Here is a 14831-nt window from a genome sequence, read left to right on the forward strand (position 1 = left end):
TCGCTGATTGTTCTTCCTAATATTTTTCTTGTATTTCTTTAAATCATATTTATAATTTCATTCCTATAATGAAGCAAAATAATTATTGTTGTTGATGTTTAAAGATTTAGGCTTATTGGCGCTCTTTATTATTATTATTTTCTATACAATGTTATTCTAACAAATTCCGACGACGCAGTGAAAAAGCAGCTACACAGTAAATGTGTGTATGAGATGATTCAACCACCTGCGAAACCAAACCGGTTTATATTTCTGACCAAACAGGAAGTGAAAAGCTCAGCGTTGCCATGTTGGTGGAAAATCCACCCAGTGCATGTGCTAATTTAAAAGAATATGAGCTATAAACACTTATAAACAATAAAATAAAGAGGGTTTAAATGTATTGATATCATGTATAGAGTCAGCTGACATTAGCACGCCGAGAATATTGGGAACTTGTCAGTTTATCAGCGTGTGAAGGTGAAATAAATCGATGAATCTCCCACAGCGTGATGAGGTGACCTTTGTAATGTTTTTTTTTTAAACACGTGTTAGAGGTGAAAGTGTAAAGTTTACAGTCTAACTGAGATTATTATTAAGCCTCACAGGCAGCTTTTCTTTTCTCTAACACAGCACACACACACAAGAATTAGGACTTCATGTTGGAAAAAAACAACAACAACACTTTTCACCAAAGAGTGAACGCAGAGTAAAAATAAATAACACATCTCTCTGTCTCATTATCAGTAAAAATGTTGTGTACTTCTTCCAGATGACCACATGATGTGTTTGTGATTCCGCTCAGATACATTTCTCCTTTAAATCCTGATTCCCTGTAATAAATCAGTGTTTTTTACCCAGCATTGTTGGTGTTTTCTCGGGGACATTTTCACGACCCTCCTATGAGCACTGAACAGTTTGCTGACTCTATGAAACCTGTTGTTCATGATTAGCTCTTTCTGTTCTGTTTAAACCCACGTCATGAACCAGGCCGGGGCTGATAATCCTGTAAAACACGACTCTGCTCCGGTTTATTTACACTGGGTTGTGTCATACCTAATTACGGTTTAACCTACAGACCAACATCTAGTCATTCCTAATGAGTATGACTTTTAAAACGGAGTGAACAGAGGATGAAATGGTGATGTAAAACACAACTTCAACATTTTCAGATTAAGGTTCCAGAGTAATTCTGGTTAATACAAGTGCCACAGGAAAATAAAAGAAAATTTCCAAAAATAAAAAAAACTAATACAACATTAATCAGCATTTTAAATAAACACAGAATAATAAAGTTTCCTTGATGTTATCTGATAAAGGATGTCCTTTTTTATTCTTTTTTTTTGTCAACTGTTTGTGACATAAAAAATAATATGTACAATAAACCAGAATTTACTTCTATACAGATATATATATATATATATATATATATATATATATATATATATATATATATATATATATATATAGGTTTACATTAATATAAACCTGCACTATTGTCAGAGCTGCTGTTATAGAGAATTAATCAACACCTTCTGATCCAGCTGTAGTTTAAATAATAATAATAATAATAATAATAATAATAATAATGTAGTGATCATTTAAGTGTGTTAAAATGTGTTCATGTTATTATTTAAAGGTCTTCACCAGACTGATAATTTTATATTATTTTAATGCCCAAAATGCCAAACACACAGAGATCTGACCACACAACTGTGCCAAATCAAATGAAAGTTCAGGGTTAAAATTTCATCTTATTGCCCATAAAGTGAAGGAAATTGGACTTCTGTCCCGTTCTCTTCCCACATTGTTATCACTCACAAAATAAGCTGAACTCAAACAACAGTCAGCTAATCTGAACCACGGCAAGATTTGAACTTTTACTTTAATTTATACTGCATTTGAAAATGTTTTAGTTCTGTATGTGTAGTCTGCGTTTTGTAGAGTATGTTTGTACAATGTTATAAACCTTGCTGTTAATGTGACAATAAAATGTTAAATTGATCTTAACATGACAAAGTGGGGTTTTGTATTTTCTTCTTTTTCACTGCAGATCAAGTTTATTCTTCAGTTTCACTTTATTAATGTGTAAGATGATGGAATGAGACCAGATTTGTGTTGTTTAGCTTCCAACTCGTCCTGTATATTCCTGTGCTCCAATCAAACCTGTTTTATTACAAAGTTATATTTAATTTAATTATTTTAATGTACAAGAACTCAATGATCAATAGATGTTTAAACGTTTAGGTTTAAAGTGTAGGTTATGTATATGTTTATCATCATAAAGGGTTTGTGTTCTTGAAAATATTTCTTCCGTGCTGGAACACGGCGCCTCGGCTTTTGGTTCCGCTTTTGGTTGACACAAATTTATGTACTTAAATATATTATTTTATAACATATTAAGACGTCAATTTGTGTTGAATATTAAAAGTTTAAAGCGCACAGATTTTGTACGATAAAACACTAACACACAATACAGCGTCTGTTAGACATAAACAGACCCTATCCAACTTCCGCGTACGTCATTTCCGATATGTACGGCCAGTGCAGTGTTGTGGTTTGTCGAGTAATGGGACATTTAAACAAATATGTAAACGTCGTAAATTTGTTACAAACAACAACTGTTCGTCCAGGTCGACTAATAACACGACGTTAATACTTGCATCGTGTTGTTGCTTTTTGATATAAAGTCCAGACTGATCTGAGACCTGTTCCAGCTTTAGATCAGGAAGAAAATGAGCATCAAACAACAACAAAACAAAACAAAAAACAAATCCACAATTTGTGCTGTTAATTGATATAACACTGATTATTCGTCTTTACTTCAAGTGATTCAATAAAAAACCTTCACCAACGTTTTCAACGGAGGTCCAAATACCCAGAATTCCGTGCTTTGTTTACAAACCTGAAAATGGGTCAGCGGCGCTATTAAAGTCGCTTTAAAGATAATAACTCAGCATGATGAACATTTCTGAGATGTGAATGTGTGATCGTGATCATGGTGCAGAGTTGTAGATCTGGATATCCGTGTGTCAGTGGTGTGACTGCATACCTGCGGGTTTGGAGCGTTCATTAAAACACAAAGCTATAGGAGAGAAAGAACGCGTGCGAGTTTGGGGTTTGGTTTGGGGATAAGTTAATGAGAGTTAGGTAAAGGAGTGTATGGAGTGTGTGATGTGATGTTACTGGGGTAAAGGGGGAGAGGAGGGAGAGGAGAGGAGAGGAGAGGAGGAGGAGATCTGCAGTGAAACACAGCAGATAAGCTCGGCTTAATTCCAGCTCAGGAGCGGCTCTGTTTTCTTACTGAACACAAAATAATAATAAATCGGTGTATTTGTGAAACATATGGGATAATGAACAGGAGAAGAAAGCTTCATATCGCCAGAAGCGGGACACAGAAGTCGCTTTTGCCCTTTTAAACCAGCGGATTAATAGCAGATCGAGTCATATCACCGAAATAGTCCGGCTGTGTAATGGGGAAGGAGGTGAACGGGGTGTCGCGGAGTCGCTTTGAGGTGAGAACGGCTTCAAAAATAACACCATCATCTACTATTCTAACTGCGATTAGTGAAGATCGGTGTATTAGATGAGTGCTTGGGGCCTGTTTGTCCAAACTCTCAGCTGTTTCCTCTTTGTTTGTGTGCAGCTCAGTGTTTCCTCCTAGGCCGAGTTGTTTATATGAGCACTTTAACACTAACACCTCCATTAATCTCTCATACAAACCTCCTCAAACCCAGACAATGTCCCTGTGGGGTATTCAGATGATCTCCACGGGTCTGCTTGTGGATTTTATTCTTCTGCTTTCCTTCCCTTCTTTTGTGCTGTCTATCAAAACAAACCCGCCGCATGTCTCTCTCTCTCACACACACACCGAGACATTTAATCCCAACCCGGAGAAAACACACGGCTTAATACACTTTAAACACCAAATCTCATCATGTGCTGAATTTCATCATAAACCGGACTGTTGTAAAGCCGACACGCGCACGCACGCACACACACACACACACACACACACTCGTGAGGCCTCGAATCATTAAAAAAAGAAGAGGAACATATCATTCAGAAGTGTGATATATCGGTGTAAATGCAGAGGAGTGAGCCCGGGGTCAGCTCCTCACACTGTCACTGCTGTCTCGGAGCTCTTAACACCTTCATGTCGTGTTTAAGTCAACACTGTAGCTCTGTGTGTTGTGTGTTATGACGTCAGAGTGTAGCTCAGTATGGCGGTGTGTGTTTGTGCTGCTGTGTCACTAATCCTCACCTACTGATTGATTATTTATCTGTAAAGACATCAAATAAAAAATGAAAACTAGGCAGAGCTGAGACTCCGAAGGGTTTCAGCATTCAGACTGCCCAGGGTGTTGGATGTGGGGTGGAAACGTGGGGGCAGAAACACACTGACTACGTTTACACAGACAGCAGTAATCTAATTACTGACCTTATTCTGAGTAAGACAGTATTCTGATTAAGGTGTTTACATGAGTCGTGTTTAGAATACTCCTTTCATGTTCCTGCTTTACGTGTTATGGAACACAGAGCGATTAACGGCACACGTCATTACGTCGCCGCACCGTCCGACGTTCCTCCAGAAATTCCACGTATCGACATACATTTGGTCTTCGTTATGGTACCGTATACAGTTTTGGGTGTTTTTATTTTTAATTTTACGAAAGCTTCAAGTGCAGTTAATTATTTGTCATGCTGTACGTGCAAATAGACGAGTGCTTGAAGCCGTGGGCTGCGTCCCAAACCGCGTACTTACCGTCTATATATTAACTGAAATACATGTATCTACGCGGTTTGGGACGCAGACGTGCTCTTGTTTGCCGTAAAAGGGTTGAGAACTGCCGTGTGTGTGCGTGTCCTGTCACAAAACTCTCACACGGTGTTAATAGTGTGATTAAGGTGTGTACATTTCTGTAATACACGTCGATAATGCGACTAAAACAGGAATACTCCACACGTCTTAATTCCATTTGTGTTTACTTCGAGTATGACTTTAATTGGATTAAGGTCATCAATAATCGCTGTTTACATGCTAGTTTCTTAATCAGAGTATCGTCTTAATCGGGTTCATATCAGATTATTGTTATCCATGGAAATGTACTGAATGAGGGGTGGCAGGAGGTGACTGTTTACAGAACAGTTTGTCTGTGTGGAAAATAACATTACTCTTCTGATGGTCATACTGAAACAAACAGTTCAGTCTAAACACCTACAGCAGTGAAGTGACTAATAACATCAGTCTTCCTTTAAGTCAGAATATGAGTACCGTATCTCCAGGTCTTTTAGTGATCTCCAGGAAATCTGTGTTGTGAAATCCACAAAGTCATTATTTTTTGTTTTGGTCTTGCGTCCGCACTGAAATCCTCAAAAAAAACACCACTTTTCTTTCTGAAAACTTCACAGACGGAACGTTCTGTCTTAAAATGAGCAGAAAAAAATCTGCTAACGTCAAATTATTAGCAGGACTCACGCTCGCCTGACCCTGATTTATTTAACAAACGGTCAAACCCGACAGAATGTATCGTTGCCTTGACAACCACTAACGTTAGCTGCGTTAACTCGACAGTCACGGCAGCAGTTGACAAAGCGATAGGAGACTCGCTCACGTGAACCTCGATTGATCTTCAAATCGTCATCGTAATAGTGGATGAGTTCCTGCGATTTTATAAACGGATTACGGCGTCACGTTTAAATCACTTCTTTATTAACATTTCGCGCTAATTTAATGGACGGTTTATGAAACTCAGTCGCTTCAGGTTAAAGACAAGCAAGAAAGCAATTCCTAAACAAATGCGTAAATATACATATAATATAAATAAGACGAGCCATTGAATTAGGACAAAAGTAACGGCACCCTGTAGTAAGTAGGAGGGGTTAGTGTGTGTGTATGTGTTTGTGGTAGCTGCGTGTGTTTGTGGAGTTTTTTTTTTTTTGTTTCGTGATTGTTGTGGCCAAAAATGCTTGATTTTGCTGCAACATTTTTCCAAAATTTGCGGCGTAAAACTACTTGAATTGGTGAAATCGCAATCACAGGAAATTGTTTTGCACGGTCTTTTGCAGTCTTTTTGCAAACATTTACACAAAACTTACTACACTACTAAATGGCTGCTAAATGAAGCCCATTGTGATTTCGGTTTAGTAGTAAATAGCGTAACATTTAAGCTGAAAGTCTGTAAAATACGGAGAGGAAGAACGTTAAGAGGAAACTCACAGGAAATACATCATCTTCTATTAGCTTTTTGTAGCTGTAAACTTGAGGGAAACTCTTGCTAGTCAAATTCTGCTCTGTACCGCTAACAGCTCTGTTTTCCATGTACCATCGTCAAGCAACTGAGAAAAAATAGATTATGAACTTAGTGCATAATTGACAGCGTGAACACGTGTGAAACTGTGTACGTTGCTAAGACAGATGCTAATCGGCTAGTTTAACGTCTGTTACCGTTGTTTAGCTGATAGGGTTTGCTTACCTATGGAGGTTAATGCTATTTACTAGCAATTGACTGTTGTTATTGTTTAAGGTAATTTGATGTGCGATTGTGTTCTACTGTGTGTGAGGGAGTGTGTGTATTACCCATAATGCACCAGTGTGTAATTAAATGTGTAACGTTAAATCTATTTTATTAGAAACACACACAAATAGGTCATGATTAGTGTCTCTGTAGGGATTTAACTAAAAAATACATTTATGCACAACACTGCTCATTAGACAGCTAGCAGGCTACAATAGTGAAGATTCTCTTTTCTAGCAACAAACGGCATTACTTTATAGCTGCGATGGAAAACAAAGCTAACCAAATCCTCCAGTAATGTTGCAGCTGTAATAGATCATCATTATTTCATCATAACAATCATTATTTTAGCTGGAAGAACTAGCTTTTGCTAAAGTACTAGCTTTTGCTAAAGTTTTCAGTTCACCACTACTAGCGCTAAGGCTTCTTTGAGGCTATATGATTAGCATAATGCTCACAGAGATCATTCAGTATAAGACAGTAGGCACAATAACTTGGAAATGTCACACGTTAATGTAGGAGAATTGTAGGATGATGATAATGAGGTCAGTTTTGCTTTAGCATTCCTGCTGTGGTCACTGAGAAATGAAGAAAAATACAGTTAAAAAGCTAATTGTTATCCTTGTGATGCGATTCAGCAGAGATCCTCAGATAAAAAAAAAGGATTTAAAAAGACAACTAATGGAAAACTATGAAGTATTAATTATTAGCATTGTTCCATTGAATATTCTGAGGGAATAAAAATCTCTCTCTCACACACACACACACACACACACACACACACACACACACACAGAACTCATGAGTATGTGGTTTTGATGTGGGATCTTTAAAACAAGATCAGCTGAGTGGATAAACTGAGATGAGATGAGCTAGCATAAACTAGCTGATAACTGAGGCTAGCAAAGTATGCTAGTGAGTACATAGCTGTTAAGTGTTTTATATATAAATGTAAACACACAGTGACCATGGAAGGGATACACAACCATCAAGAACATCGACATTTACCTCAGATGTGTTGTTAAATTGTCAATAAAACGATTCTATACGATTAAGATTACTGTATTTGCATTTAGCATTGATCGCTAATTCAACTCGCACGCGTTGTGCCATATTGAGAAACAGCAGTGTTGCGTCACAGCTTGTAAACTCTGAGCTGAACTTGTGTGAAAATGTGAATAGATTAGTGTTAATAGTGTGAAAATGTGAATAGATTAGTGTTAATAGTGTGAAAATGTGAATAGATTAGTGTTTGTGGAATTTTCTGCTGAACACCATGACTGTATATGTGACTGGTTTCAGATGCAGCGGCAGCCATTTTAAAACATTTAACTTTTACTCCTCGGCTGTTTCCCATCAGGACTCCTTGTACACCGACATAAAGTTTATGGAATAGAAACTACATTTTGCTATTCAGGAATATTAGCTGGATGGGTTTTTTGTAGTTAATATGCTAATATATAATAATAATTTTTTTTTTACCCTCAGATGTTCTCAAACAACGACGAGGCCGTCATCAACAAGAAGCTGCCAAAGGAACTGTTGTTACGGTTAGTGAGATCACAGATCTGACTGGGAGAGAGTTTTAAAAATTATTTGTCCTTTGTTTTTGATTGTTTGGAAAGTATCATTAGCATTATCATAATGTAGCATCAATTCAATATGTTAAATAAACACTCTGCGAAAAAAGAAACGCCCCCTTTTCAGGAGATTGTACTTTAAAGATCATTTTGTAAAATCCGAATAATCTTTACAGATCTTTATTGGAAAGAGTTTAAACGATGTTTTTCATGTTTGTTCAATGAACCATAAACAGTTACTACACATGCAGCCGTGGAACCGTCGTCAAGACACGAACAGTTTACAGGCGTTAGGTGATTAAGGTCACAGGTACCATAAGTTAGGACACTAAAGAGACATTTCTACTGACTGAAAAACACCAGAAGAACGATGTCTAGGGTTCCTGCTCTCCTGCATGAACATGCCATAGACCTGCTGCAGGGAGACATGAGGACTGCAGATGTGTTCAGAGCAATAAACTGCAATGTGTGTAATGTAAGACGCCTAAGACAGTGCTACAGGGAGACAGGAAGGACAGCTGATCGTCCTCGCAGTGGAAAATTACATGTAAGCGTGTGTCCTCCAGACGTGATGGAGAACTTGCAAACGCCTTGGTGGAAGAGTGGAGGAACATCTCACAGCAAGAACTGACCAGTCTGGTGCAGTCCATGAGGATGAGATGTACTGTAGAACTTAAAGCAGCTGGAGAACACCAGACACTGACTGTTCCTTCTTATTCCTTCTTATTCCATTTCTGTTCTTCAAACGTCTGTGAAACTTCTTCAGTTTATGTCTCAGTTGTTGAATCTTTTTATGTTCCTACAAATATTTATACACACATTAAGAAATTTGCTGGAACTAAAAGCAGTTGAATGTGAGATGACCGTTCTTTTTATTATGCTGAGTTTATATATATATATATATTTGCAATACATTTTTGGACATGAGCTATGAGGCTAATGTTGTTAAGAAGTAATAGAAGTGTATGGCCACCAGTTTAGCATGTGTACAAAGCATGTGTATTTTAATCTGAGGTTTCCCCCCTCCAGAATTTTCTCCTTTCTTGATGTGGTCACCCTGTGTCGCTGCGCACAAGTGTCTCGGGTGAGTGAAAGTGTGTGTGTGTGTGTGTGTGCGTAGTAAAAAAAAGGTAATTGTGTGTGTGAGAGAGATTCAATGTTCAGTGTGTTTACATCAGGTTGATTGGTTCTAAAAGGATTTAATGATGTGTGTAGTTAAGAAACAAAGTAAATGTGTGTTTGTGTTTGTTCCTCAGTCATGGAACGTTTTGGCTCTAGATGGCAGTAACTGGCAGCGCATTGATCTCTTTGACTTCCAGAGGGACATCGAGGTCAGGAAGGACACACACACACGCACGCACGCACACACACACACACACACACAAAATCAAGTGCATGTTATAATCATCATATTATTATACAGTTAGAGATGTAGAGATTTTAAAGCAGATCTTAATATTACCTGTGTGTGTGTGTGTGTGTGTGTGTGTGTGTGTGTGTGTGTGTGTGTGTGTTTAATGCAGGGTCGTGTGGTAGAGAACATTTCAAAGCGATGTGGAGGATTCCTGAGGAAGCTCAGTCTCCGAGGCTGTTTAGGTGTGGGAGACAGTGCACTCAGGTACACACACACACACACACACACACACACACACACACACACACACACACACGCGCTTCTTTCTTTCTTTCCCGACTTTCTTTGCTGCCTCCCTTTGGCTTTCTTTCCTTCCCTTCCATCTTTCACTTCCTTCTTTCTTCCTTTCCTTTCCCCTTTCCCACCTTCATTACTTTGTTCCTTTCTTTACTATTTTTCCTACTGCATGTTTTCGGTCTGTCCCTCTCTCTCTTCCTCTCTCTCTTCCTCTCCCTCTTCATCTCCCTCTTCCTCTCCCTCTTCCTCTCTCCCTTCCTCTCTCCCTTCCTCTCTCCCTTCCTCTCTCTCTTCCTCTCTCCCTTCCTCTCTCCCTTCCTCTCTCCCTTCCTCTCTCCCTTCCTCTCTCTCTTCCTCTCTCTCTTCATCTCCCTCTTCCTCTCCCTCTTCCTCTCTCCCTTCCTCTCTCCCTTCCTCTCTCTCTTCCTCTCTCCCTTCCTCTCTCCCTTCCTCTCTCCCTTCCTCTCTCTCTTCCTCTCTCTCTTCCTCTCTCTCTTCCTCTCTCCCTTCCTCTCTCTCTTCCTCTCTCTCTTCCTCTCTCCCTTCCTCTCTCCCTTCCTCTCTCTTCCTCTCTCTCCCTTCCTCTCTCCCTTCCTCTCTCCCTTCCTCTCTCTCTTCCTCTCTCTTCTTTCCTCTCTCTCCTTTCCTCTCTCTCTTCCTCTCTCTCTTCCTCTCTCTCTCTTCCTCTCTCTCCCTTCCTCTCTCTCTTCCTCTCTCTCTTCTCTCTCCTCTCTCTCCTTCTCTCTCCCTTCCTCTCTCCCTTCCTCTCTCCCTTCCTCTCTCTCTTCCTCTCTCCCTTCCTCTCTCTCTTCCTCTCTCCCTTCCTCTCTCCCTTCCTCTCTCTCTTCCTCTCTCTCCCTTCCTCTCTCCCTTCCTCTCTCCCTTCCTCTCTCTCTTCCTCTCTCTCTCTTCCTCTCTCTCCCTTCCTCTCTCTCTTCCTCTCTCTCTTCCTCTCTCTCTCTTCCTCTCTCTCTTCCTCTCTCCCTTCCTCTCTCTCTTCCTCTCTCCCTTCCTCTCTTCCTTCCTCTCTCTCTTCCTCTCTCCCTTCCTCTCTCTCTTCCTCTCTCTCCTTTCCTCTCTCTCTTCCTCTCTCCCTTCCTCTCTCCCTTCCTCTCTCCCTTCCTCTCTCTCTTCCTCTCTCTCCCTTCCTCTCTCTCTTCCTCTCTCTCCTTTCCTCTCTCTCTTCCTCTCTCTCCCTTCCTCTCTCCCTTCCTCTCTCCCTTCCTCTCTCCCTTCCTCTCTCTCTTCCTCTCTCTCCTTTCCTCTCTCCCTTCCTCTCTCCCTTCCTCTCTCCCTTCCTCTCTCTCTTCCTCTCTCTCTTCCTCTCTCTCCTTTCCTCTCTCCCTTCCTCTCTCTCCCTTCCTCTCTCCCTTCCTCTCTCCCTTCCTCTCTCTCTTCCTCTCTCTCTTCCTCTCTCTCCCTTCCTCTCTCCCTTCCTCTCTCCCTTCCTCTCTCCCTTCCTCTCTCTTCTTTCCTCTCTCTCCTTTCCTCTCTCTCTTCCTCTCTCCCTTCCTCTCTCTCTTCCTCTCTCTCTCTTCCTCTCTCTCCCTTCCTCTCTCCCTTCCTCTCTCTCTTCCTCTCTCTCTCTTCCTCTCTCCCTTCCTCTCTCTCTTCCTCTCTCTCTCTTCCTCTCTCCCTTCCTCTCTCTCCCTTCATCTCTCCCTTCCTCTCTCTCCTTTCCTCTCTCTCCTTTCCTCTCTCTCTTCCTCTCTCCCTTCCTCTCTCTCTTCCTCTCTCTCTCTTCCTCTCTCTCCCTTCCTCTCTCTCTTCCTCTCTCTCCTTTCCTCTCTCTCTTCCTCTCTCTCTTCCTCTCTCTCTTCCTCTCTCCCTTCCTCTCTCTCTTCCTCTCTCCCTTCCTCTCTCTCCTTTCCTCTCTCTCTTCCTCTCTCCCTTCCTCTCTCTCTTCCTCTCTCTCTCTTCCTCTCTCTCCTTTCCTCTCTCTCTTCCTCTCTCCCTTCCTCTCTCTCTTCCTCTCTCTCTCTTCCTCTCTCTCTTCCTCTCTCTCTTCCTCTCTCCCTTCCTCTCTCCCTTCCTCTCTCTCTTCCTCTCTCTCTTCCTCTCTCCTTTCCTCTCTCCCTTCCTCTCTCTCTTCCTCTCTCCCTTCTTCCCTCCTGCACTCACTCAGCTGTGTAGAATCACAGTGCTGTGTTCAGGAAGGTGAAGTGTCAGATTTAAGTGTGAGTGTGATCCAGAATAAACACCTGACAGTGAAGGTCCTGCATCAGCATTAATACGAGGTGTTCAGAAGTCTGAGAGAATTATTTAGTGGTGTATTTTTTATGTTTTCATGTTTACGCTCTGCTTCTGGTTTCTATCTCTTGACGATCGCAGCAGTTTTAGATTCGTAATTGTTTTGTGTTTTTATTGCAGGACGTTTGCACAGAACTGCAGAAACATCGAGCTGCTCAGTCTGAACGGCTGTACAAAGATCACAGACAGGTGTGTGTGTGTGTGTGTGTGTGCGCGCGTGCTTGTGTGTGTCTATTATGTACTTGGATGATAATTAGCACTAAATTATATATGGTGTGTGTGTGTGTGTGTGTGTGTGTGTGTGTTTCTCCATGCAGTACCTGTAACAGTCTGAGTAAATTCTGTCCCAAACTGAAGCACTTAGATCTCGCCTCATGCACCTCCATCACCAACCTGTCTCTCAAAGCACTCAGGTGAGTCACACACACACACACACACACACACACACACACACACACACAGTTTTCCTACATACACAGTTTACTCCTTCCTGCCCTGTGTAAACACTCTTTACTCCTCTGCAGTAGTGTACTCGCACTATCGGTGTGACCCACAGGAGGAACCATTTCCACTTTCTGAGTCTCGGTTCCTCTCACGGTTCCTTTCTGAAGTATCTATGCAAGAGCGATTTGTAAGCATGATGGGTGAATGCAGATGAAAGTCTCTCGTATCTTCTGTTCTTGACGTTCTGTGTGTTTCTCTGTGTGTGTAGTGAGGGCTGTCCCATGTTGGAGCAGCTGAACATCTCGTGGTGTGATCAGGTGACCAAAGACGGCATCCAGGCGCTCGTCCGCTGCTGTCCGGGGCTCAAAGGCCTGTTCCTCAAAGGCTGCACGCAGGTACCCTGGAACCTTGTTCAGGTTCTCCTGTTTGTGCTGAAATGGGAGATTCCTTATCCTCCCTTTCTCTCTTTCTCTCTTTCTCTCTGTTCTCGGGATTTAATGCACCAGCTCATTAACATATCTTATTAATATTATATTTAAATATTAGCGCAGGAGATCGCTCTCTATACAGAAATGTCTAGAGACGCAAATTTCCCCACAGACTTCCTAAACATGTTCAAATGTGGATTGTGTGTGTGTGTGTGTGTGTGTGTGTGTGTGTGCGTGTGTGTGTGTGTGTGTGTGTGCTGTACAGAGTTATTATACAATAGCCTGACTGAAGGCTGGAATCTGATTGGTCAGATGGTGTGTGTTATTTGTGTATAACAGCACGTCTCGGACAGTGGTTCCGGCTGTACCACAAACGACAGGTTTATATTGATGCGCTCGTTCTAATACGTTAGCGTTGCTATAGTAACCGCTGGTTCACAGGGACATACGGTGGACGCTCCGTGTTAGTGGACGTTAGTGGAAAGTTCCTGAAGTAAATGTGGATTTTATTCTGTCTGTTCTCTCGTGTAGCTGGAAGACGAGGCTCTGAAACACATCGGGGCTCACTGTCCAGAACTGATCACTCTCAACCTGCAGACATGTTCAGTAAGATATATACACACACACACACACACACACACACACACACTACACATATATATATATCTACATCACACACCCATTCATACACTACGGACACTTCGGAAACACCAATCCGGCTACCATGCATGTCTTTGGACTGGGGGAGGAAACCGGAATACACGGAGGAACATATACACATACGTACACACACACATATATACACATACGCGTACACATACACACACATATACACACATGTACATACGCACACGCACGCACACACACAAACGCATGCGCACTCACACACACATTTAAAGATCCCACATCAAAACCACATACTCATGAGGGGTGTGTGTGTGTGTGTGTGTGTGTGTGTGTGTGTGTGTGTGTGTGTGTGTGTGTGTGTTCTGAGTAGCAGATCACAGATGAAGGCTTGATAACGATTTGTCGAGGTTGTCATCGGCTGCAGTCGCTGTGTGTGTCCGGCTGCGCAAACATCACAGACGCCATTCTGAATGCTCTGGGCCAGAACTGCCCTCGTCTCAGGTATAACACACACACTCTCACTCACACACACTTACACTCACACACACTCTCACTCACACACACTCTCACTCACACACACTCTCACTCACACACACTCACACACACTCTCACTCACACACACTCACACACATTCTCACTCACACATGCACTCAATCACTTTCACACAGGCTCACTCTCACTCACAGACACACACACACACACACACACTCTCACATACTCACACACTAACGCACTCACGTGCTCACACACTCTCACATGCAGTTGTATTGTATTGAGAGTTTATATTATAATACACCACACTGCTGCTGAGTTCTGGACTGTGATTGGTCAGGAGGCGGTGATGAGTTCTCTATAACGGCGGCTCTGACTGTAGCGCAGGTTTATATTAATACACTCGTTCTAATACGTTATGGTTTCTATAGTAACGGCTCGTTCACAGAGACGCGTACAGCGCACGCTCCACTGATAATAAACAGATTAAATAATCGTTGATACGGTGAAGTTTTCTGTAAGGAGGGATGTGTTTAAGGAAGGAGTCTCCAGTGTCAGCGCTGTGTAACAGTCAGAGGTAAAGCTGTAACTTTAAGTTTCAACATCTTCATCACAGAGTTTACACTTCTCTACTGTTCCACACTAACACACTGTGTGTTTACATTATTAACATGAAGAGAGAGAATAGAGAGAATAAAGAGAGAGAATAGAGAGAGGGAATAAAGAGGGAATGAAGAGAGGGAATAAAGAGGGAATGAAGAGATAAAGAAAGAGAATAGAGAGAGAGTAAAGAGAAGATGGTGAGGGAACGAGTGTTTATAACTGTTGTAAGTGAGAACAGGAAGTAACTTGTAATGATAAA

At 41.5% G+C, this 14831-nt stretch overlaps 1 protein-coding gene across 4 annotated transcripts in view; it reads left to right on the top strand.

Annotated features, from left to right (window-relative positions):
- The first annotated feature begins 3109 nt into the window (after positions 1-3109).
- Positions 3110-14831, top strand: part of fbxl20 (F-box and leucine-rich repeat protein 20) — a 16999-nt gene continuing 5277 nt past the window's right edge. Inside the window, exons 1-10 of one of the 4 annotated variants that reach the window (XM_053612874.1) lie at positions 3110-3494; positions 7986-8047; positions 9107-9161; positions 9334-9408; positions 9601-9695; positions 12099-12167; positions 12296-12391; positions 12691-12817; positions 13382-13456; positions 13848-13978. In XM_053612874.1, coding sequence (XP_053468849.1) covers positions 3453-3494; positions 7986-8047; positions 9107-9161; positions 9334-9408; positions 9601-9695; positions 12099-12167; positions 12296-12391; positions 12691-12817; positions 13382-13456; positions 13848-13978 — 827 coding nt within the window. In that variant the 5' untranslated portion in view covers positions 3110-3452. Of the gene's footprint in view, positions 3495-4214; positions 4610-5423; positions 5849-7391; positions 7413-7985; positions 8048-9106; positions 9162-9333; positions 9409-9600; positions 9696-12098; positions 12168-12295; positions 12392-12690; positions 12818-13381; positions 13457-13847; positions 13979-14831 lie in introns of those variants that run through there. The other 3 variants (XM_053612873.1, XM_053612876.1, XM_053612875.1) reach the window with 3 other exon arrangements.

The sequence above is a fragment of the Ictalurus furcatus genome, chromosome 24 (genome assembly GCF_023375685.1).
Source record: "Ictalurus furcatus strain D&B chromosome 24, Billie_1.0, whole genome shotgun sequence".
Taxonomy (NCBI): domain Eukaryota; kingdom Metazoa; phylum Chordata; class Actinopteri; order Siluriformes; family Ictaluridae; genus Ictalurus; species Ictalurus furcatus.